General features: G+C 42.1%; 2 protein-coding genes across 9 annotated transcripts in view; one reads left to right on the top strand and one right to left on the bottom strand.

The window, feature by feature from the left end:
* The window catches only part of LOC116938588 (solute carrier family 35 member B1-like), a 45,403-nt gene extending 31,095 nt beyond the window's left edge, over positions 1–14,308 (top strand). For all 5 annotated transcript variants that reach the window (XM_076058864.1, XM_076058848.1, XM_032945914.2 and 2 more), the window contains 5 exons: positions 613–779; positions 4,542–4,668; positions 10,703–10,809; positions 13,443–13,596; positions 14,110–14,308. In XM_076058864.1, coding sequence (XP_075914979.1) covers positions 613–779; positions 4,542–4,668; positions 10,703–10,809; positions 13,443–13,596; positions 14,110–14,156 — 602 coding nt within the window. In that variant the 3' untranslated portion in view covers positions 14,157–14,308. The remainder of the gene's footprint in view (positions 1–612; positions 780–4,541; positions 4,669–10,702; positions 10,810–13,442; positions 13,597–14,109) is intronic.
* An 84-nt stretch (positions 14,309–14,392) lies between these two features.
* Positions 14,393–25,808, bottom strand: part of PHF14 (PHD finger protein 14) — a 42,708-nt gene continuing 31,292 nt past the window's right edge. For 2 of the 4 annotated variants that reach the window (XM_032945910.2, XM_032945913.2), the window contains 3 exons: positions 22,490–22,607; positions 18,875–18,919; positions 14,393–17,007 (listed from right to left, as the gene is read on the bottom strand). In XM_032945910.2, the coding sequence (XP_032801801.2) occupies positions 16,912–17,007; positions 18,875–18,919; positions 22,490–22,607 (259 nt within the window). In that variant the 3' untranslated portion in view covers positions 14,393–16,911. The remainder of the gene's footprint in view (positions 17,008–18,874; positions 18,920–22,489; positions 22,608–25,808) is intronic. The other 2 variants (XM_032945911.2, XM_032945912.2) reach the window with 2 other exon arrangements.

Here is a 25,808-nt window from a genome sequence, read left to right as displayed (position 1 = left end):
GATTGGTAATGGGAGGGGGGGGGTTAGCCGTGGCCAGGAATCGGGTTTATAGCACGGCACGCTGATCAATTTAACACTTACATATAAGATTAACTAAAAAAAAAGCCCCATTGATGTTAAGAATGAACATTAATTGATTAATCCATGGGTCGCTACACCCATACTGCAAACACCTATTGCCGCTGCATGAGAGCAAAGAGCACCCGTTGATTGTTCGCAAGGGGACGGCGAATGGAGGAGGAGCTCTTGATTTTTTCAGCAGATGGCAGCATTTGTTTGCAACAAAAAAGCCACCGCAACGCACACCCCTTGGCAAAATTCACAGCGGTACAGAGCGCACACCAGCGATGGCACACTTTGTAATAGGTCGCAATGACAACATTGACCGCTACGGGACGTGCACCCCCTTGTTTGCGTAAACGGCCGTGGCACGGTGAACATTTATCATTGTTGTCACCACCGAATCACCTTTGCCGTTCGGTATCCGGCCAAGGCCGTCCGCCACGTTCAACGTCCACCCCCGAACCCTCCGTGTGCTAAACGCATCCGCGTCTCTGCGTGCGCTCTCCCCCCCCAACCCCCCCACCACCACCACCCCCCTCTGCCTCGCAGTGTTCCTCTTGGGCCTCGTGTTTGCGCGCAAGAAATACCCCGTGGCCAAGTACCTGTGCGTGCTGCTCATCGTGACGGGGGTGACCCTGTTCATGTACCGCGACGGTGCGGAGCGCGCCGGGACATCCGCGCTGCGCGGCGGGGTGGGGGTCGGAGAGCTCCTGCTGGTGGGCGAGCCGTCAATTTCTCCCGCTGTTACCATCGTCGTTGGCATTTGCTTCTGTGCCCTGGCACGTTGGCATCGCGCAGGGGGTGGGCAAGTCCGGCTCAGGCACAGGTGCCCGCCTGCCCGCGCCTGTTAATGCGGCATCTGTCACGGCATCGTTAAGAGCTCGTTGCGTTTCGAGTCGTGCGCCCAAAGCTGGCGGTCTAACAGGGGCGGGCGGGGGGGGGGGGGGTGTTTCGATGCCACCGTGCGCACGTGTCTTGCTTCACGGCGACGTCATTCAACGGAGCTAACGAGGGGTGGCGAATGTGGCTCAGGAGGGTTTGTGGTGTTGTTGGGTTGCTGAGCTCGGGTGATTGGGACGACCTGGATTCATCACGCACGGCGTGAGAGGGTGTGTTTGCAAGGGGTGCAGTATTCTGGTAATGAGTTATATGTGTTGGCTTAAAGCTTTCGTGACTGCAGGAAATCATGTTCTACGGGGCTTTCGGTAAAGTCACGTAGATAGGTTCAAAGAAAATGACAAAAAATAACAAACAAACAAAAACTCACGACGTTTCGATCGCGACACAAGCGTTCGTCATCAGGAAGAGGGGGTTAGCTTCTAAAGGTAAACTGTTTATAAAGGTTTTAAATGGGCGTAGCCCAAATGTCAGCGACCAATGGAAATGTAAGTGGTGGGCAGCGACCGTGACGGTGCAGGGTTTTCCCACCAATCAAAGGGCTGCCCAGTAAAAATTAGCATATTAATGTGAGATCGTTGAGAGGCCTCCACGACGGGCGCCCTGAGGTGGCTATGTGAGAGATTAGCATGTTAATGTGAGAGATTATCATGTTAATGTGAGAGATTAGTATGTTAATGTGAGAGATGAGCATGTTAATGTGAGAGATTAGCATGTTAATGTGAGAGATTATCATGTTAATGTGAGAGATTAGTATGTTAATGTGAGATATGAGCATGTTAATGTGAGAGATGAGCATGCTAATGTGAGAGATTAGCATGTTAATGTGATAGATTAGCATGTTAATGTGAGAGATTAGTATGTTAATGTGAGAGATTAGTATGTTAATGTGAGCGATTAACATGTTAATGTGAGAGATTAACATGTTAATGTGAGATATTAACATGTTAATGTGAGAGATTAGCATGTTCATGTGAGAGATTACCATGTTAATGTGAGAGATGTGCATGTTAATGTGAGAGATTAGCATGTTAATGTGAGAGATTAATATGTTAATGTGAGAGATTAATGTGAGAGATTAACATACTAATCTCTCACATTAGCATGCTAATCTCTCACATTAACATGCTAATCGCTTACATTAGCATGTTAATCTCTCGTATTAACATGTTAATATACCATTAACATAATCTCTCACATTTGACATGCTAATCTTTCATATTAACATGCTGATCTCTCGCATTAACATGCTAATCTCTCACATCAACATACCAATCTCGCATTAGCATCCTAATCTCTCACATTAACATGCTAATCTCGCACATTAACATACTAATTTCTCACATTAACATGCTAATATCTCACATTAATATGCCAATCTCTCACATTTACATGCTAATCTCTCACATTAACATGCTAATCTCTCACATTAACATGTTAATCTATCACATTTACATGAAAATATCTTACACTGACATGCTAATCTCTCACATTAACATGCTAATCTCTCACATTAACATGCTAATCTCTCACATTAACATGCTAATCTCTCACATTAACATGATAATCTCTCACATTAACATGCTAATCTCTCACATTAACATGCTAATCTATCACATTAACATGCTAAACTCTCGCATTAACATGCTAATCTATCATATTAACATGCTAATCTCTCACATTAACATGATAATCTTTCACATTAACGTGCCAATCTCTCACATTTACATGCTAATTTCTCGCATTAACATGATAATCTTTCACATTAACATGCCAATCTCTCACATTTACATGCTAATCTCTTGCATTAACATGCTAATCTCTCATATTAACATGCTAATCTCTCACATTAACATCTCTCACATTAACATGCTAATCTCTCACATTAACATCTCTCACATTAACATGTTAATCTCTCACATTAACATACTAATCTCTCACATTAACATGTCAATCTCTCACATTAACATCTCTCACATTAACATGCTAATATCTCACATTAACATGCCAATCTCTCACATTAACATGATAATCTCTCACATTAACATGCTAATCTCTCATATTAACATAGCCACCTCAGGGCGCCCCTCGTGGAGGCCTCTCAACGATCTCACATTAATATGCTAATTTTTACTGGGCAGCCCTTTGATTGGTGGGAAAACCCAGCACCGTCACGGTCGCTGCCCACCACTTACATTTCCATTGGTCGCTGACATTTGGGCTACGCCCATTTAAAACCTTTATAAACAGTTTACCTTTAGAAGCTAACCCCCTCTTCCTGATGACAAACGCTTGTGTCGCGATCGAAACGTCATGAGTTTTTTTTGTTATTTTTTGTTATTTTCTTTGAACCTATCTACGTGACTTTACCGAAATACCCAAAGAATATGAGTTATATGTGAATATTTTTGTAAAATACCGTTCAAATATTTCAATTTGCATACGATGCAAAACACATCTCAGCAGCCGTAGGCTACTGCACCTGCTATGTGATGAAGGGACACCAGAGGGTGCTCATCGGGTGCGTGGGTTGAGTTCGTGAACATTGCACGTTTTGGACGCGGTTACTGCTGGGAAAAAAACATTTGGCAACATAACTTCATAACTGAACAGCTGTTGTGACCGCGAATCTGTTGACACGAAGAGTGAATGGCCTATCTTGCTTTGATGTGGTTGGACTCCTGTTCCAAATACGATAGGAGCAGGGGGGGGGGGTAGGAGATTCAGCATTGCAGTCCTGTAATTAAACCTACAATAGCGATGCCGTAGCCACGTCTTAGCGACAGATTCCCTCCGAGTTAATGTGACATCTGCTGTGCCTCTGAAGAGTCGGGCCTCGCGCCGTGGAGACCGAAGCATGAACGTGGCTTTTTCCCTCTGCACTCTTTACCGTTCGAGTGGCATCTAATAGGCAGGCACTTATTGATGTGTAAATCAACAATTAAAATTGATTAGTATGCTCACGTGAAACTTTTAGAAATGTGCTTGCGAGCATCGATTTGTTACGATTTAGGAGAAGTAATGAACACGTTACTGTTACATTTTTTAGGTCAATGGGGCGAACAACATTGCAAAACAAAACAGAAAGAAATATCGATATTTGAATCACTGCCGCAAATCGTGACGGTTCATTTCATAGTTTCATAGTTTCATTTATTTGGTATAGCCCTGTGAGCCATTCGGCTCTTGAATCGGGTGCAACCGCAACAAACAAAAACATGAACAAGAAAACATCTTAAAGTGACTTTGTGCATGTTGCAAACAAAAAATCCAGGAAAAAAACCATCAAAATATTCCTGAAATAGCACCGTACACCAACGCTGTGTTCATTGAATCACTGAATCACTGGGAGGCGGGGGGCAATGATGACCCGTGACATTCTTTGCATCTCCCATTAAAGGCCACTGACGATTAAAACCTTGTTGGGGGCATGGACGTCTGTGTGGGGAGACAAAGGCGTCCGGGGCGTGGAGCAGACCACACCACCCCCTCGTGCGCTATGGCAGCCTTGATAATGCGCTCACTTGCCCCGACACTCCGTGTAAACTACACGGGGGATCTTTGTCTCGCGTGTCCCCAAGCTGTGCTCCCTGGTGCTGGATGGACTCACGGGGGTGCTGCAGGAGCACATGAAGCTGCGGCACCAAACCTCGTTCCTGCACATGATGTTCCACGTCAACGCCTGGTCCTCCCTCGCCCTGGCCCTGCGTAAGAATCCCACCCCCACGCTGCGTCGTGACAAGAGGACGCGGGCACAGAAGGTGGCCCGTGGCCCGGCCGCCTTGATCGCGACCATTGGGCAGATAGGCGGTGCTTGAGACGGCTGTGTGGTGTGTCACGCCGTCACTCAATCTGCTCCAACTTGCATTTTAGGTTTCTCTGTTGTACTGCTATTCATGTCTTGGGTCTGCACGTGCTGTTTAGATTTATATGGTAACCCTGTGCAGCTTTCTCCTAAAGTGCCTGTAGTAGATACAAGCCTGAGTCTGCTGATGAGACACTGTATGTCGAAAACGGTCCAGAGTTTGCTTGCCTTGAAACAGTGCTGCTGAAATGGTGCAATCCTCCGAGGCCGTGCAGCCGATGGGTTGCGTAGGGACGTGACACTGTTCTACGTGGAGACGAATATGCGCAAGGAAGTCATCGTCTACTTATTTATCTTGCAGTGTTTCGACGCTTTGAAATTCAAATTAGTACCACTATTTGCCATTCTATTTTTGCTGCATTGAGATGGTATGTTTGTATGGACGGTCATGTGTATTGATCTGTGGGTGCACTGCTGCCTGAGACGGGAGTTCAACCCAAGGTCTTCTTCCTGAGAGGCGCAAGCGTTAACACTGAGCCATCTTGTCGCACTGGCACATTTTGAAATCAATTACTGTTCGTTATTTCTATCTACAAATAACATCGTTTGCCTTATACGTTGACTTTTTTAGTCGGAAATATTTACAAGTCAGATCACTGACGTGGAATTGGAATGCGGTGTAGTTACATTTATTTAGCAATGTATTCATTATAAATTACGGTAAAATAAATTAAATCAATTGATGATGTAGTGATCTAGACTTCAGGATTGAAACATCTTTTCCCAAATAAATTATATTGCAATTAAAATATCCCCCAGACTTTAGTTAATTAGATTAAATGTCACGATGATGTTGACGAGCACAGAGGTTTGCGCTGGTCATTTAACAGATCAACTTTCTTGAGCCAGAAAAGTGATTAAAAACAAATGCAGAGGCTGGCGTGGGGGTGGGGAATCACACTTGCAGCTATTTGCTAATCCAATAATAATTCTACACGGGATTATTCATATTAATTTATATTTCGCTTGTTGCATCTATATAAACACGTTTATTTTCCTACCCGGTAATTGAAGTATATCAAACACGAAACGCTCCCATTACATACAATGGGCGTTCTTCGAGCGAGGTCTATAAATAAAATAATCGCGTGGTGATTTGAGTGACGCGAACCTCCAGCTGAGCCCGTGGTGTGGGGAGGCTGGGAGTGTTTGGGACGGCACGTCGCGCGTGTAAATGAGAAAGGACACCTGGCTTGTGCGGAGGCTCGGCGCTCGCTGCCTCGTCTTGTGTGCTCACTCAAAAGGGGACGGCAAAGCCTAATTACTCAAATAACCCACCCGACGCTTGCTTATAGAGGGCGGTCCAGATGTATTGTGACCCCCCCCCCCCAATTAATTGACCCCGAACATGTGTTTCCTTTGCATATTCATTTCTGTTTTAAATAAACCTCACATTAAAGCAAATATTATGTTTTCAAGAATTAAATGGGGGGTCACAATACATCTGGACCACCATGAACAGTGAGGGAAAAAAGTATTTGATCCCCTGCTGATTTTGTACGTTTGCCCACTGACAAAGAAATGATCAGTCTATAATTTTAATGGTAGGTTTATTTGAACAGTGAGAGACAGAATAACAACAACAAAAATCCAGAAAAACGCATGTCAAAAATGTTATGAATTGATTTGCATTTTAATGAAGGAAATAAGTATTTGACCCCGCTGCAAAACATGACTTAGCACTTGGTGGCAAAACCCTTGTTGGCAATCACAGAGGTCAGACGTTCCTTGTAGTTGGCCACCAGGTTTGCACACATCTCAGGAGGGATTTTGTCCCACTCCTCTTTGCAGATCTTCTCCAAGTCATTAAGGTTTCGAGGCTAACGTTTGGCAACTCGAACCTTCAGCTCCCTCCACAGATTTTCTATGGGATTAAGGTCTGGAGACTGGCTAGGCCACTCCAGGACCTTAATGTGCTTCTTCTTGAACCACTCCTTTGTTGCCTTGGCCGTGTGTTTTGGGTCATTGTCATGCTGGAATACCCATCCACGACCCATTTTCAATGCCCTGGCTGAGGGAAGGAGGTTCTCACCCAAGATTTGATGGTACATAGCCCCGTCCATCGTCCCTTTGATGCGATGAAGTTGTCCTGTCCCCTTAGCAGAAAAACACCCCCAAAGCATAATGTGCCCACCTCCATGTTTGACGGTGGGGATGGTGTTCTTGGGGTCATAGGCAGCATTCCTCCTCCTCCAAACACGGCGAGTTGAGTTGATGCCAAAGAGCTCCATTTTGATCTCATCTGACCAGAACACTTTCACCCAGTTGTCCTCTGAATCATTCAGATGTTCATTAGCACACTTCAGACGGACATGTATATGTGCTTTCTTTAGCAGGGGGACCTTTCGGGCGCTGCAGGATTACAGTCCTTCACGGCGTAGTGTGTTACCAATTGTTTTCTTGGTGACTATGGTCCCAGCTGCCTTGAGATCATTGACAAGATCCTCCCGTGTAGTTCTTGGCTGAATCCTCACCGTTCTCATGATCATTGCAACTCCACGAGGTGAGATCTTGCATGGAGCCCCAGGCGGAGGGAGATTGACAGTTCTTTTGTGTTTCTCCATTTGCGAATAATCGCACCAACTGTTGTCACCTTCTCACCAAGGTGCTTGTAGGTCTACAATCGTGTCCCTGACATCCTTGGAGAGCTCTTTGGTCTTGGCCATGGTGGAGAGTTTGGAATCTGATTGATTGATTGCTTCTGTGGACAGGTGTCTTTTATACAGATAACAAGCTGAGATTAGGAGCACTCCCTTTAAGAGTGTTCTCTTAATCTCAGCTCGTTACCTGTATAAAAGACACCTGGGAGCCAGAAATCTTTCTGATTGAGAGGGGGTCAAATACTTATTTCCCTCATTAAAATGCAAATCAATTTATAAAATTTTTGACATGCATTTTTCTGGATTTTTTTGTTGTTATTCTGTCTCTCACTTTTCAAATAAACCTATCATTAAAATTATAGACTGATCATTTCTTTGTCAGTGGGCAAACGTACAAAATCAGCAAGGAATCAAATACTTTTTTCCCTCACTGTAGATTCGTGGCAGATTTCTCTCGCGTTAACAATACACGTCCACTATTTATGATGACAATTGCGTGCGTGCACGTGTGTCCCATGCAACTCCCTGGCTTATATATCTTTGCCTTCATTCCCTGCGAATGTAGCAATGACGCCTTAAATTGGATGGGGGACCTTGACGGATATGCGCACTATGTAATGTGCTTGACCTGGGTTAAGGTTTTACAGTCGTTGCACTCCGATAAAAATCTGAAACATATTTACGGGCTGGTTGATGTCGTCTTTTAAATTCAGGCAAGAAAAAGCGGTTTTGAAACTGATCGCAGTGCATATTATAAAGTAAGGAACCAATTCTACAAATAGGTTTCAAGCCGGTACAAATGTATGATTTATGGGAAAGTTACGTCATCATTAGAGCACGTTAGACATTTTACATCGAAGGTGGCTAAACGGACGCGATGTTGACGTCGAAAGCAATAATTCACACGTTGAGTATGAACTGAGAATGCTACATTTTCGTGTAAAACAGGGCAAATGTTGCGAATTACTGAATTGTTCTAAAAAAAAAACCTATCAAATCTCCAGATCCACTCCAATAACGTGTTGTAATCGAATGCAACAATGCTGTCACACACGATAATTATAACACAATCATAGCTAGTTTTAGTCGGTGATAATAAACACCATCAACTCCATTGCTCAATCAATAATACACACACACCCTGTTCACATTCGGCAACGCATTGTGCATCGTGCATACTTTGTCGTGCGTCACACAGTTGCTTTTAGTATTTTTTTTGCAGAAGTGCCAGCAGGCACAGTGGTGGCATGGCGGACGGTATCACGTCGTGCCTGCAAATGGAGATGTAACAGCCTGGGATTCCATAACAATCTGCATTTGTCACTTCTTATGCCGTTTATTTTCACACTTCTTGGGAGATAAACTAAATCTAACATGATGAGTCGCAGGCTGCACGTCTCATTTTAGACTTTTTTTTCCAACTTATTTACGTTTAAAAAAAAAACAAGAGTTAAATGTTATCACTGTTGGGATATTTTGAGTCAACGGTCTGTTGTGTTATTTTTTTTGTTCGCATTAGCGTGGCTGCCATTAAAGAGGATAATTATGACTGTCATGTTCGCATTAATAAGGTACATTTTTCAGGCTGTGTTTTGTTTGGCGATAGGTGCATGCACCCACTGATCTCGACACCTGTCCCTCATCTGTCGCTGTCTGCTACTGCATGCCGTGCTCGGTAATTACCAGCAACTCCGGCCAACAGCACAGCGAGATGGCGACAGCGAGCTCTGGTCCCTTTGTCTGTGCGGAAAAATCTTTGACGTTTGGCAGGGATCGTAAACATCCATTTGGATTTACATTACGCGAAAGGAGAGGAGGGGGGGAACGTGAAAAATATTCCTATTGTGGTTCTATTTCCACAAGCTCAATACTGAGAGCGTAACATCACTGCACGCTTTTTTGTACATGTTAGTCCTCTGCGCGTAAATGTTATTCCCACTTGAATTCAATATTCGAGAAGCGGTAGAAGCAGGCATCATAATGAAAGTAAACAGTGCATCAGACACTGGTAGTTGTTGGTCAGCTTCATGATGCACTCTAGGCAGTTTAATTTGCCATGTACAGCGGATGTAAGTGAATACAGTGCATGGAGCAGTGTTATATGTCTTGGCAGAGGTCAGGTGTTCATAACAACAACAAAATTGAGTTTGCTTGAAACCTTCTGTCGCAGCACAGAGGTTCCCAACCACTGCAATGGTGAAAGTGGATACAGTCGGTCCTTCCCGTGGGTCAGAGGGCAGTGCCATAGCGCGGTCACATGGGATGGATCTATCCTGACAACAGTTCACGCAGTAACTTTGGCCCACGTAGATACATACACTCTTCTCTAATTTTTCAAAAAAGTCAATCATTCCTCAGAATCATCATCCCATGGTTAGGTCCCTTTGAAATACCCATCGACTTAATATGCATTCACAATTATTCAGCATTGGCAATATATTGACATTATCAACAAAATAATATAACACTTTTGTAACGTGCCACCTCCTATATTAATAGCTTATGTAAAGCCGTCGATTTCACTTTTCCAGCCAAAAACGAACGATTAAATAAGCCATAATTTTAAACAGCACTAAAATAAGTGAAAAGTGTATCACGTACAACTAGCAGGAGAGTATACATGGTTATCCATGTATAGATATATCCCAATACATATAAATTATAGAGTAAACATCTCTCCCACCACCCATGCTTAACCACCTTCATTTTCTGTATCCTTGTAAAGATATGGAGCCGTCGCTTTCACAATATTCAATCGCCTCTTGAAAAGAAACAGGAAAATTACAAATGGACCACCCCATATAATATGGCAAGAGATGTGGACAATCAGTACCGTACTGCGCGTGTCCAAGAGTACACGTATTCTACACTGATTGGTTCCAATCCGTAGACTTTTAGGATGTGTGATAGCAGAGAAGGTTTGCTGCGTTCATAATGTTTTGTGTGAACATTGTTGCGATATCGCAATATGATCGTTGGGGCGTAGCTATCGAGTGAGCAAGGGACGCAAATGCAACGGGACATGAGGAGCAAGCGCCAAGGAGGGGGCCCAGCCACCGGCCGGCAAAGGATGGTGGGGTAGAATTGGACAGGGGGCTACGTTTCCTTCTGTGCACCAAGGTCCGTGGCAAGCCGCGCCCGTGGCACCGGATTTCATTTGAGCAACATAACAAGCAATCGTTGGCAAAAGCGTGAGTTCCTGCAAGAAATTACTCGGCGTGCCACACATGGTTTGAAACATTCTAATGCCCTCTCCCGATTGTCTCTCCACCCGTAGCGGTCGTGTTCACGGGGGAAGGCTTGCACTTCCTCCTGTTTGCACAATGCCATCCCAACATCATCTACCACGTCGCGCTCTTCGCAGCCACCAGTGCAATGGGCCAGGCAAGTGAAATGCGCCGAAGGGGTTAAGGAGGACAACGACAGCTTGTGAGCGTTTGATCGTGTTATCGTTACGTTTTAATACGTAGGCTTTCGCAACCAATATCCATAATAAAGGTACCAGTAATTACAAGCGAAAGGTCGTACTCAAATTCTAAATGTTGTTGGTTTACTCTCCAACACACCGGTGTGCTGAAATAGTAACTAATTATCACATTTTGTTTACGTGACGAACATTACCAGTTGGCTGTGTCAAGTGGTGGCCGGTTTAACGACGCATTTGTATTTACGCGATCTAACCCAAAAACACCTTTATGGATCGGCACTTTTGTTTAAAAAGTGCGAATCACGTGCCGTAAAGCCATTCTTAACCCAAACAATTAAAGTGCACTAGATGTGCACCGTCTCTTTTGAACATTACGAACACAATCTAGTCGGTGTAAATCAGCACCCATATCTAAAGCGCAACAGATATACGGTAGTGTTAAAAGTACTATAAAGCAATTCTAGATTTGAAGCTTTCGTGACTGCAAGGATCCATACTCTTTGGTTCTATTTGGTAAAGTCACGTAGGTAAAAAATAAACAAAAATCTCGACGTTTCGGCCACAACACAGGTGGCCTTCATCAGGTGAAGGGACCAACCTGTCCTCTGATTTTTGTTTATTTTTTACCTACGTGACTTTACCGAATAGAACCAAAGAGTACTCTAAAGCAGTAATATAAAGCGGCGTGTACAATACGTGTGGGTATTGCAACTTCTTCCGTGACGTCTGGCCGGCATAAACGGGAGGCCTACATACCCACTCGAGGGCCCCTTCCGCTAGCAGTGGCGTGTGAGCAATACCTTGCAAGACCGTACCCAGGTACCTTCTTTACAATACCGTATTGGGAGAACAAACAACCTAAGTCAAGAAGTGCATAAAATAGTGTGTATGTCAAAATGTTTAAGTTGAAACACAAACTAAAACAAGACAGAGTAGTGATAAGACTGTGTTTGTACAAGTCAAGAGAGTATGGAAATCTGACCCTTAAGCAGCCAATATGGGGTGTGCCACATGGCTCTTTTTCCTTCCATACGGTTGAACGCAGATGCTAAAAAAAGGCAACGCTTCCGAGCCATACGGCTGATCGACGCTTGCCGCTGATGAGATGCGAGGCTGTTGCTGCCTAGAGACTCGCGTATAATGAGACGCGGTTCCTCATTGTCGATTGTGACCTGGGGCTTGTGTAAAAGCCACACAGGGTGTTGGCCCCTTGATCTCAGGTTGAGATGGCAGTCGCATGGTGAAAGACTTTCCTTATTTGAGAAACGCTAAACTGGTTTCGTTTGCTAATGGATTCAGCGTGCACAACTTTACCCCATAACCATCGGTTAAGGTGCCCAGATGGTATTGCCACAAGGTTGTTTTTTTTACATCATATTAAAAATGTCAACCTGGGAAACAATTACATGTGTTCCATATGGTCTGTGGTTATTTTTGAATAAACCTTTTTAGTCATTTCCATACTCGTGAAGACTTCAGAAATAGGGATTGAGCAGTTTGGAAACCGACATGTTGAATTACAGCGCAAAGTATTCAGAGAAACATAATTTGAGAAAATAAATTTAGCGCAATGGCATGGTTTAACATTTAGGTATGCAACATTATTAAGCGTTAAAGTGGTTAGCAAAGATTATACGAGCTGTTTAATGCCACGGGTGTATGTCAGTGGGCAGTGAAACTTCTGGCCAGAAATGTCACGAAAACAATCAGCGGCTGTGGGACTTTATTACTGGAGCATAATTTCCTTTTGTAAGAACTTCGTGACAGTGATGTAGAAATTAATACTGGTCGCAAATAAAATACGTAAGTCTATTTAAGTTGTGTTGGCCATTTCATAGTAGACTTTTTTAACATGAGCAATGTGCATCTTTCGTGAGGATATACTATCCTTGCAAGGCAAGTAATCACAAGTGTAACAATTTAACAAACACTGGTTTACCATTTACTATTTTGAATCATTTATAAAAAAATAGTTTTTTTTATGTGTAATTAACATTAATATTTTTATCACGAAAATACACGTTTATTTCAACGTACTACCGGACTGAAAATGCTTTGATACAACTTTAGAACAAATTCGTTTTACAGCAATAAAATAGCTGTGCAAAAGATTTTGCGATAATTGCTGACGAGGTTTGCATATTTCCAGTATTGTGCATCTGGCGAATGCATCTGGGTGCAGTTTGCGTTAATAAAAGTTGCTATGTATATAACCATGAACCATTCTAATTACTGTCAAATAGCTGCACAAAATTACTTACGATGCAAAATTTTAATCTCACACTTACACGTAATCCACCAGGCTGATTGCCGTCAGCTATAACCGATGGAAACTACTTAACCCTAATAAGACGCCTTTCACTATATGCAAAACCTTTTCTTTTGTGATAGCACAAACTGGTTATTTTTAATGCATAACAAATTAACAATATAAAAAACATCATGCTTCAAATATAATTGTCTGCAGTTAAAAAAATGGTTTACTGTGCTGTACATTAGCGTGGGTTTACATGCACTGTGTAAGTATAAACATGTGCGAGACGAAGATGACGAGAACCCATTGCACGCTGTATCAACCCCCTCCACGCAGGTGTTCATCTTCATGACGGTGGTGACCTTCGGCCCTCTGACCTGCTCCATCTTCACCACCACGCGCAAGTTCTTCACCGTCCTCACGTCCGTCGTTCTCTTTGCCAACCCAGTGACAGGCGCGCAGTGGTTTGGCGCTGTGCTCGTATTCTTAGGTGACGTTTTGTTTGCAATTTCACGACACTAAATTGCATTACGATTACATAAGATCTGCACCAAATATCCGCATTGATACTTCCCAATTGCGCATTTGTTAAACCATTAAAAGTGTGTTAAAACAAAAAGGAACATAAGCATATAAGTACTGCTAAGACGGTTAATTGGCGGCGGGATTTTTTACGAACGTTTCAACGTCATGACCGAAGCCGTTGATGGAACCGTAAACATTTGTCCGTAAAAAGATGCACACAATGTATTTAACCAATCATATAATTAACTTCCGGTTTCAACAATAGCAATGTTCATGTAATGCAGTGTCATCCTAATATGCGAATGTTGCTAATAATCTTGAGTGAAGGGAACCGGTGCATCTGGAATGCCGGAATATCGGCCACGTGCCTATAGGCCACGTGGCTATTGCAACACATAGGATCTCTCGGGCATGCTTCCAGAGATTTGCAATGATTGCTTACATTAATTTGCCTTCGTCTGTTTTTTTTCTCTTGCAGGTCTTGGCTTGGATGCGAAATTTGGACGTTTGTCAACACCGCGATAACCTGATATCAAATTGCATTATTTTCTACGTTTTAAATTATAGCAGTAACATGTTATCACGATTTATTTTGAGTGCGCTAAATAAGACTTATATTGCGATTACCATGCAGTTAATCACGAAGCCAAAAATAAAGCAAATAACTTGTCTCACAAGTGGCAGCTGAGAACTTGTAAGCACGATTGTTCAAAAATCCACACACGATTCGCAAGATTTAAAGAAGGCGCGTATGCATAGTGTGAAAGCGAAAATGGGATAAATCCCAACTGTTTATTTTTTACTTGGGAAATGTGTATGAGTCATGGAGGTGGCAAAACATTGTGTAAATTACAAAATTATGTACGAGTGAAGTAACATCAGAATTCTTACAAATAACATGGGCCCATGACATGTGGCAAGAGGATTGTATCTTCTTTGGTTCTTTCGGTAAAGGCACGTAAAATGAGAATAAAACAATAAGACAATAAAATTCTCAGAACTGTCGGGACGACAGTGCTTCAATGAAGCTTCATTGAAGCGTTGTCGTCCCGACAGTTGTTCTTTCACCTGATGAAGGCTACTTGTGTTGTGGCCGAAACGTCGTGATAATTTTATTGTCTTATTTTATTGTTTTATTCTCATTCTACGTGACTTTACCGAAAGAACCAAAGAAGATGAATCCTTGCAGTTACGAAAGCTTTAAATCGAAATTTAAGAGGATTGTAGTCCAGATATTGTAAGACGTCTGTGTCATACAGCATATGGTTTTCATCTGGCACTCCACTCACTGCTTCAAAGAATTACTTTTACAATAATCTAGAGGCAAGGGGATGGCACTTTTCGCCTTATTTTTAGTCATTCGCCACGTAACAATGGAAGGCATTTTATAAGAAACACGTGTTGGACATTTTCTGCACGTATTACGTACACGTTCCAGGTTTCAGGTGAGCAGTTTGGGCAGGGTTTTTTGATGAACCACGATGCTGTTATCAACATTGTAACAATACTGAAAATATTTAGTTAAAATTAAAGGATCAATAGCTTGCATTTATAGGGCACTTCAATACCATAGCATTACAAAAGGCCTTAAATAAATCACAAAATGTGAGGGTGGCACAAAATGTTTTGAGCCCAATGTACGAAGGAAATACCAGAGTCCATTAACTTATGTTAAGATTACTCAAAACAGCTGGGGAACAATATACTAGATTGATTTGTTCCTTATTTGTCCAACTACTGGAGGTATACTATGATGGCAGATGAAATAAAGCGGTTCCTGCCATAACTTTTTATACTAGAACATACTGAACCAAAGGAAATGTCTGAATGCATATTAAATGTGGAAGGGGACACCATCATATGCCATTGTTAAAAGTTGGGCTGCATAATTCTGGGGTGGCAGAAATACTCCTAAACATGACCGCAGGTGAGGGCAGCCTGTGACTTCAGTCAATGAGGAAAAACAGAGGCTGTCCAAGACTTGGTTTTGGAAGATCAGCTTTTTACTGTTGCAGTTAGCTGCCACCTTGGGTGTGTGGGATTGGTGGAATCTCAAGAATATTGGCAAATGAACAGGACGACACAAAGAGGACAACATCTAATAACTTTTCATCACAATCCTGACCTAATGAAGGCAGACTGGGAGAGATTTAAGGGGCAATTTATTGCCGGTGATGAGACTTGAATTTAGGCTTATGTCTCTTGAGACCAACTGGTGGTCAATGCAGAAGAAACATTCAACTTCTCCAAAACGCAAGACATTCAAGGTGCTCTGCAGACAAGATCATGTTCAGTACATTTGGGATGCTGAAGGTGCGTTGCATATTTACTTGACGCCACACAAGGAAACGATCATAGGTCAATTATGCCGACTTGCTCCATTCAACTGTCCACTAGTCTATCAAAGAAAAGCACCAAGGAAAGATGAGAGCCTTATCTTTGCTGTTAGGAACCGGGCCGCACAGCAGGAGGTGAGCAGTGAGTCCGCACGTGGCCCACCCATTATTTTATTTACCACTTCCGTCCGCGCCTCTTGCCCGCACTGCGCACTTGTCTCAGTCATAGTTTTGGTATGAAGCCCACAAGCTAACAAAAACCCTAGCCAAAAAGAGTAAAAAACAAACGTCGCTGGAGAGCTTTGAAAAGGAGCAAAGACCCAATGATGACCCCCCCCCGTCCGTCCATCCGTGAAATAATTGTCTTCCACGAAACCAGTCCCTGGTGCCAAAAAGGTTAGGGACCGCTGCCCTAGAGCACACAATGCAAGTTGCAAAGGCTGCTGTCAACCACATTCTGCCTATTCTCCACAAATTGGAATGCAGTGACTTTCCCCAGCTTCCCGAATTAAAGGAGCATCTGCTTGGACGCTGTTATGACGAAAATTATGTGTTGAAGGGTTATCTGAATGGGCTGGAATTAAAATTTAAAATTTGAGAATTTAAAAAAAATGTTAGAAACAATATGGAAAAATACATTGCGAAAGAGGGTAACTTTTGTAAAATAACATAGTTAATAGTGGTGAATGTATTTTATCCATGTGAGGCTTGGAACGATGTGTACCACACCCTCGTACTGACCCATATTTCTGAATCTCAGTCTTACGAATTACGTAGTGTGGAAATTAGTGTAAACTGTTACCCTGGAAATATTGGCAGAACCACCAGAATGCAAACACATTTCTAAATATTGACGCGATACAACACCACATTGTTAAGATGCTCTACGCTTCATGTAACTGCAGGCAATAAAAGGACACGCAACTTGAGGTTAACAATTCTAATTACACGCTTTTCTTCATGGCAGGCGAGGTGGATTCTTCCTTGTTTCCTTTCGCATCGTTCTCTGCTTCCTTTTGGTCTTCGTCGTTGTTATCATCCTACAAAAAAAGGAGAATGACAAAGCAGCGTTGCATGACAAAAGCAACCGGATGGAGCAATGCGCATGAAAACAGAGAGATGAGAATTGGAACACGTATTCATCATCGGAAAAAGGAAAAAACTCGAAGCAATGATGAAATCCAGAACGGTGTCATCCTTGAGAATTATTAAAGTGTTTAATCCAACAACTGATCTCCAAATATAACTAAAATACTTATTTCCCATGCAATCATTCAACTGATTTTACAATATTTTTTTAATTTTCCTTATGGTTTTGTATGTAGTTTCTAAAAAAGTTAGACTAGAACTATCCCTCTTAAATTAGGTCGAATGAATAAATACGCACAGACATGTGCATTGTCAGGTGATGGAAGCTCATCATTAAAATAAAAGTAATATATACATTGTGTATATAAAGAGCCATGAGATATTTTAATGTTCATGTAAATTAATATAAATGCCTCCCTAAAATTAATCCGAAAATATCACATTTATAATAAAATACTCAAATAAAAAAAATACATAATTCCAATCCAAAAATATATCTTCATCAATACATTCAAACGTGTGCTTTTATTGTCACCGTGGCTGTAGATACTATATACCCTCGAATAGAAACATTACAAGACAAATGCTTCATTGATAATGTAATACCATTCAATATACGTGTTTACTATAAACTCATTCATTCGGATACACATTTAAGTACTCTCTGGAAAACAGGAAACCATTTAACAGAACGCTGCTTTGGCAAGACAACGTATGCAATGCAGTTGAGCCTTACACAAAGATTATTTGTGGCACGTGTCACCAAGTGAGAGGAGGACTGCTGGCCCTTTCGGTTACGATTCGTGCATTGGGATCACAACATGCGATGGCAGCTTTCATCGACACCTCCAGCCCAACAGTGCTTGGTGGCATATTAATGACATAATATACACTTAGTTATGAAATACAATGATAATAGCTCATACATGTAGCAGCAATATGCATTACGGTGTAAGATGTACATAATAAGCTACGGCCATAAACGTGTGATTTAAACAGGAGGAAAATAAACATCGCAGAACCGTCGGGGCAATCTCGATACTCAAAAGGCAGTTTACATGCCAGAGTGGTTTTTAAATGTTACGAGCAGCTAAGCAAGACTGCATTTTCTGACGTGTCATTTGTTCCAAAATAAATGCTGAAGCAGAGTAATTATGTAGACACACCTTCATGTTGACTGTGTTAAATTGCAGGCGTCTCACCGGCTACAGTTGCCTATGTAGAGTATTTAACAACGTTAGCCTCGACTTAACCAGTCTATGAATCACTTCAAAACACATTTAAAGATTTAATTGTAGAGTTGCACTTTATAAAAAAGAAAAACATCCTGGTCATATGAACCTTATGGCGGGACCCCGGGGTCCCATATGCCCCCGGCTCTCGCATAAACTTCGTTGCGACGTCATTTCACGTCTGTTGAAGGCGAATGATACGGCAATCAATTCCTCTCGACGAGCTCTACACGATGCGCGAATCAAAAGTTTCAAAGTTTTGTTTCTTCTGCGCATTCGTCCTCGCTGCTGTGCTTGGACGACACGACAACAGAATGATCCGCGCCAGGTGGGTCGCGGTGTTTATGTGCGCGGTGGGACGGAGTCGCCAAAAATAAATAAATTAATGACGATTTTGACTTGCGTTTATTCGGGACCCCGGGGTCCCATCATAAGGTTCATATGCGATTTACCCATACGAAGGGATATCCGAACACGCATAGCCAAACTCTTCAGACGTGGAAATGGGCTGCCGATTTACCGTGTGCACCAATTGAAATGGATTCACAAAATCAAGGACGACGGATGAATGGTAACAAAAAATTACCTCCGTAACGGCCCTCGTGTACCAAATTCCACCTGGATTGGCAGCCTCAACAGAGACAGCGACAACGGGAGAGGGTCAGAGTGAAGCAACACGGCCAGCAACATTACATGTTTGCACATGGATGTGGTCTGCTGGCACGCACGCTTTCTAGCCAACCGTAGAGGAAATGACGGAATGAAAATCTTTTGTGTCCTCCTGAGAGGAGCACTACCCCATGGGTTGAGAACTACAGGGGTAGAGGAAGGGTCTTGTTCCAAATGATCAACAACCACATAAAAATATGCCAATGGTCATGTACAAGTTGAAATAGCATTTTTATCGTGACAACACAGAAAGGTAAATCAGATAAAAATATAAAATATTTGTTGTAGCTTGTATCTCTATTGTGCTAATGACAATGTCATAGGTGAATAAATGTACATTCAGAGCTCTGCAGCTAGCAGTGCATCACTGCGTCTCAGAGAAGTCTCCAAAACTTGACGCTACAACGTCTTAAGGCACTTCAATGGACCTCTTGGTCTACTTGGGAACCACTCAAAGTGAAAAGTGTGTTCATCACAGGTCGAAAACATGGTTTTGCTTATTCCAGCTCAAAACAAAGTGAAACAATTGAATGATATAATGTGTACTCTTTGGTTCTTTCGGTAAAGTCACGTAGGTATAAAATAAAAGAAATTAAATCACGACGTTTCGGGCGCGACACAAGCATCCGTCATCAGGTGGGACAACCACAGCAAGAAACAATTGCCGACGTGGGCAAAAGGGCTGCTGCACCAAGAGGCTATAAAGGCAAGAGAAGGGGGGGAGGAGGAGCCAGGGAGGAGAGACAGAGAGGTTGGGGATGTGGGGTAGGGGGAGTGGAGGATGCTTGTGTTGCGCCCGAAACGTCGTGATTTAATTTATTTTATACCTACGTAACTTTACCGAAAGAACCAAAGAGTATGGATCCCTGCAGTCACGAAAACTTCAAATCTAGATTGATAAAATGTGTTCAGTTATTGGTGACCATGTCGAGATTATCATCTCACTGTTACCCAATATCCAGTTTTATCATGAATGACACTCTTTAGTCACAATATAAACATTCCGTGATAATTTTTCAAGCTCAGAAGGGAAATTAACGCAAATTAAACAAAAAGTTGCGTAACAAATTTGGAGAACAATTTATAAAATGCATTTCATATTCAGTGCCAATAAGATTTCCATTGAAATGTTTAGGTAGTGTACGATAATCATGGTGGATTCCAACTAAACTACCACCAGAGAGTGGGCTATGTCTGCCTCTGATGGCCTTGAGTATGGGTCTTAGCAGGAAAACATGATATAGAATCTCAATACACATGATGACCTTTAAGAAGCCTGCTCCTATGGTTATATGTAGAAAATTAAATTGGCAACTGGAAATATACTTGCTATGCTAATCCTAACTTGATGACGTGATATGTAACATTTATACAAATGTGTAATGGTTAACCAACAAACGGATAAGAGGCGGGATAATATGCGGCAAAGTTCGTCATCACCGCAGGGGCAGAAAGAATATGGTAAAACAAATGGCATGAAAACGTAGAAGGTACGAAAATATAAATAATATTTACATAAAATACAAAACAACGAACAAGAAATCACAAAAATAATTAAATACGCCATATTAATGCAGGATTAATTTTAAAAAAATATGTATAAAATGTACTAAAAGGTGTCTGGTATAATCCTATAAAAGTACTTGGACAAACATGCACCTATTGGTACGCAATATTAAAGCTGCAATTGTAAACTTTCAGGGTCAAACTTGTTGGAAATGCTGTTCATGATACTACCCAAGAGTAAGCAGCAGCAGTGGAAATACAAGGCAAGTTGCATTTAAATGATTGTTGTTCCACTCATAGAACAGCACACGCCCAAAGGCGACACTTCCCCATGTGCTATAAAGAATACATCACAGAAAAGGCACTGTGGGTTACCAAGTGCAGTTTATATTATCAACATTAAGCCCGTCATATATGCAATCGCTTAACTTTGTGTCAACATAAACACTCTCACAACAGCAGTATTTCTTAACGGTATCCCATGTGTGAGAAGTTAATCTTTCGCTTGCATCACTATACAAGTACACAGACTGCGCTGTTATTATTTAATGCAAGGAACAAGAAAAATCCTCATTCAATTTGTTCGGAGGGCACATGCAAATCCTCAATAAAGCCATAGTGTGTGGGGACAAACTAATTTGTGATGACAAAATGACATGGAAGTAGGGAAGAAAAGGGTGGATGTGAAAGAAATATGCCATTTTGTTTCCTGGTGATTTTTGACCTTAAATTACTCATTAAGAGTGCTGCGGGTGGGTGGTGCGTAGCATTGTATCAAGCAGGGTTATAGATACCAGATGTCAGTTTCCTATCTGACACTGAGAACCTGATTATTGATTTCATCTCAGCAGTGGTGAACTTTCACAAGGCTGCCCTTAACAAGCAAACAAATCGTGCCTAATTACCCACTTTTGCCACCATAATTGCAATACTGTCACCCTGCTCTTACCCAGCTAAAACAAAGACCTCATTACCTAGCAGCTATAGGAAAATACGTTATTTCAATATATGAGAGTAACACTACACGTTATTATTGTCGAGTTATTGTGGCCGAGAACCCATAAACATAACCATTCTCTCATGCAGGTTAAGGATAAGCTGTGTACTTATACCGAACTATAAATGAGATGTTTAAAATGACACCATAAATATTCAACAAGGGGCATTACTCATTAAAATACAGAGATCCCTGGTTCATGGCAGTGAACTGCTTTACTGCAAAGCAAACCATCTTATCTTACACAATTATTACTGGTGAGGTTGATGCTTACACATTAGAAAAATACATTATGGTCCGAATATAAATCATTGAGGTACATGCATAATTCAGACTTTTTTAAATGCCAGTGTGTTTATTTCAGTGTGTTTTTTTTAACATCATACAATGTGTTACATTATTAAAACATAATAAAAAATAAACACTCAGCTTGAGAGTTCTAGTACCAAAAGAACATCCAAATCGAAATTGTGAGTGGCACATTTATAATTTATTGCTGATATTTTTTGTCTTACATTTAATCGCAAGTACACATTAGTTTTCAAACATGGTAGTACGTAATCTATTAATTGCGTTTTATTTAATTATGTATATACATATATACGTCCCAAAGAAACCTAGCAGTCTCAGATTTTGTTTTAAGCATGTTAGTAATGGTCAATGTCAAAGAAATTGTTCATTTGTGTTTTAGAAAAATCAATTCATCCTGCATCATTTCTGTCATCAAAACCATTGTGTACAAAACATTTGTTTTAAAGTTTCCATGAATGTAGTAATTTATAACTAATTCACAGCCTTAGTCACATCTTTCTGCATGCCCTGGTTTAAAAAACGGATGCTTTCATTTACACAATGACGCAGATGCGTTTACAATTTGCAATCACTGATGCTCCAGTGAGTTTACAAATACATTTTTGCAAGTACTGATAATAAATTCAGTGGAGCAGTGGCTGATGTCAGGCTCACCATGTAACAGGTACAAAGAAAGCAGCACTGCTCTTGGCAAGGGGATCCAAATTAAGGTCTCACCTCTGATGGCGTTGAGTCGCAATCTTGACATATCCAACCGTAACCAAACTGCTTAGGCGACTTCTTAAGGGGTGGGTTGAGGCAGCCAAAGTGGTAATTCAGGGTGCACTGATCACACCTGCAACAGAAGTACAAACAAGAAACACACACAACACACAGTGATCATGTTTCTACCCAGCATTTCACTGTATTACCATTCAAGGGTTTGTGGTTAGATCTTCAGCAATAACATTCAGCCTTTCATTATTGTCTATCAACTATTTAATGGAAAAATATGATGCACCAAAGAAAATTTTTTTTATATTAGTTTTTTAAGTGAAAAAAGTTCCACAAGATATGCTATTTCAAAGAGAAAAAAAAATATTTTTGCTTTTCTTCCAATTCTAATTAATAAACAGCAGACATGCTGAGGAAATGCACAATTTTAAATATCAATGCTAGTTATATATGTTTAAAGATAAGAAAGTGCGTGATTGTGTATTCCATAGTGTAAAAATACATTCTATACCTTGATCCATTCTCACTTTCATCAATTTCATTTTCTTTATTGAAATTATTTCCCAAGCAATGTGCTTACTGATTCATTATGTAATCCTTAATATTAAAATTTTAACTTAAAACTTTCGTGACTGCAGGAATTCATATTCTATGGTTCTTTCGGTAAAGTCACATAGATAGGAAGTAAATAAATAAATAAGCATTAAAACCCCCAAAACTCACGACGTTTCGATCGCAACACGAGCGCTCGTCATCAGGCGGAGAGAAAAAGGGGGGCAAGCCTCAAACTGCAACTGCTTCTAAAGGTCTAAAATGGGCGCAAGAGCAGTGGAGCAGCATGAATGGACGAGCTAAAGTTGTGAGTGGGCGGGGCATTAGAGTCGTGGTGCCGTGCTCGTTCGGCGTAGTCCAAGTGTCAGCAGCATGGGCGGGGCAGCTAATGTTAATGTGGGAGAAGACAAAGGGGGAGAGAGAAGGGGCAGAGGTAGGGGGAGAGAGGGGGTAGAGATAGGGGGAAAGAGAGGGGGTAGAGATAGGTGGAGAGAGAGGGGGAGAGATAGGGTGGAGAGAGAGGGGGGTAGAGACAGGGGAGAGATCGGGGGGAGAGATAGGGGAGAGAAGGGGGCAGTGATAGGGGGAGAGAGAGGGGGTAGAGAGAGTAGGGATAGAAGGAGGGAGAAGGGAGGGAGAGATAGAGGGAGAGAGGGGGTAAAGAAAGGGGGAGAGAGAGGGGGTAAAGATGGGGGGGGGCATCGCACCTCGCTCCACACATCCACACTGCTGATGGTGGAGGCTGACAAGAAATTACACATCAAGTCATGACCCAAAGTGGTTGATGAAATCTTTCCAATGATTGCTGAGTTTATAACCTTCCTCTCAGTTGAAATTGTGTCTGTATCTGTATATATGGATGGCTTCATGAACGAATCTTTGTTGATAGCCAGTAGGCTTCCAAAGTACCATCGTTTTAGAGAAATCCATTTCGTGTGAGCCGGCCACATTAAAATTATGATCAGCTACGGCAGAAGTATTGGTCCTACCGTGTTTCAAATCTGCCTTATGTTCACAAACACGTTCCGAGACATTTTCTTTTAGTAATTGCAAAAATGTAACGACATGTCTCGGACCGTGTTTGTGAACAAAAGGCAGATTAGAAACACGGTAAGACCAATACTTCTGCCGTAACTGGATCATTATTTTAATGCGGCTGGCTCACACGAAATTGATTTCTCTAAAACAATGGTACTTTGCAAGCCTACTGGCTATTAACAAAGATTCGTTCATGAAGACATCCACATATATAGACACAAACACAATTTCCACCGAGAAGACGGTTATAAACTCAGCAATCATTGGAAAGATTTCATAAACCACTCTGGGTCATTACTTGATGTGTAATTTCTTGTCAACTTCCACCATCAGCAGTGTGAATGTGTGGAGCGAGATGCGATGCCCCCCCCCCCATCTCTACCCCCTATCTCTCCCCCTATCTCTCCCCCCTCTCTGTCTCCCTTTCTCTACACCCTCTCTACCCCCCCCCTCTCTCCCCCTATCTCTACTCCTTCCCCCCCATCTCTACACCCTCTCTCTCCCCTATGACTACCCCCTTCTCTCCCCTATCTCTCCCCCCCCCATCTCTCTCCCCTATCTCTCCCCCTATCTCTACCCCCTCTCTCTCCCCCCTATCTCTACCCCCTCTCTCTCCCCCCTCTCTCCCCCCCTCTCTCTCTCCTCTATCTCTACCCCCCTCTCTCTCCCCCTACCTCTGCCCCTTCTCTCTCCCTTCTCTCTCCCCCTTTGTCTTCTCCCACATTAACATTAGCTGCCCCGCCCATGCTGCTGACACTTGGACTACGCCGAACGAGCCCGGCACCACGACTCTAATGCCCCGCCCACTCACAACTTTAGCTCGTCCATTCATGCTGCCCCACTGCTCTTGCGCCCATTTTAGACCTTTATAAGCAGTTGCAGTTAGAGATTTGCCCCCTTTTTCTCTCCGCCTGATGACGAGCGCTTGTGCTGCGATCGAAACGTCGTGAGTTTTTTTATATTTTTATTTTCTATCTACGTGACTTTACCAAAAGAACCATAGAATACCATAATATTGATTTAAGCTCCGACAATTTCAGTAATAACTCAGAGTTAATTTAAAAAGTAAGCCTTCTTCTTATTAGCAATCACATTTGGACATCCCGGTCGCACGATGAATCTGAAAGGGCTTGAATTGTAAATCCGGACAGGATAAACATCTGATGCCCAGGAATATAACAAAGTGAGCACCACTGAATCACTTCATGGCAGCTGCCGCTGCAGTAACAATATTTTACCAAACCATTAACATTTCATCATACACACAATGCCACTGTAAAACATTCATTTGCTACATTAATTCAAAATTGAAATGCATTGAGCCGTAGTTATTTAATACATCTAATGCGATGTAGTGGCATGGTGTTTGGGCCTGCCTGCATTTGTAGGGCTGATTTAGGACCAACGTTTTGGGGACAGATGGCTCCAGCCAGGGGGATAAACGCACAGGCGTGAATATCAGCGCTCAACTCGCTGTTAAATCAGTCAGCCGAACACCGCTGCTAACCGGGGAAAGCGGAACTCTTCACAAGGTCAAGCTTTCAATCCCACACTTTCCTGGGTGAACATAAAATGCAAAAGATTAACTGCTGTCCGAAATGTGAGCCTTTCATTCTTTAGACAAACTCTCTACATGCCTTATAACTATTCCCTAACCTGCATTTGTATTGAAGTGCATAATACATTGCTCTATACGATGTGTTATTGTCACATGTGTCACTTCCAAAAATGT

The sequence above is a fragment of the Petromyzon marinus genome, chromosome 4 (assembly GCF_048934315.1).
Source record: "Petromyzon marinus isolate PM22_M1 ecotype Great Lakes invasive population chromosome 4, UKy_Petmar_22M1.pri1.0, whole genome shotgun sequence".
Classification (NCBI taxonomy): domain Eukaryota; kingdom Metazoa; phylum Chordata; class Hyperoartia; order Petromyzontiformes; family Petromyzontidae; genus Petromyzon; species Petromyzon marinus.
The sequence above is the reverse complement of the archived record's forward strand: the minus strand, read 5'-3'. Positions and strand labels throughout refer to the sequence as shown.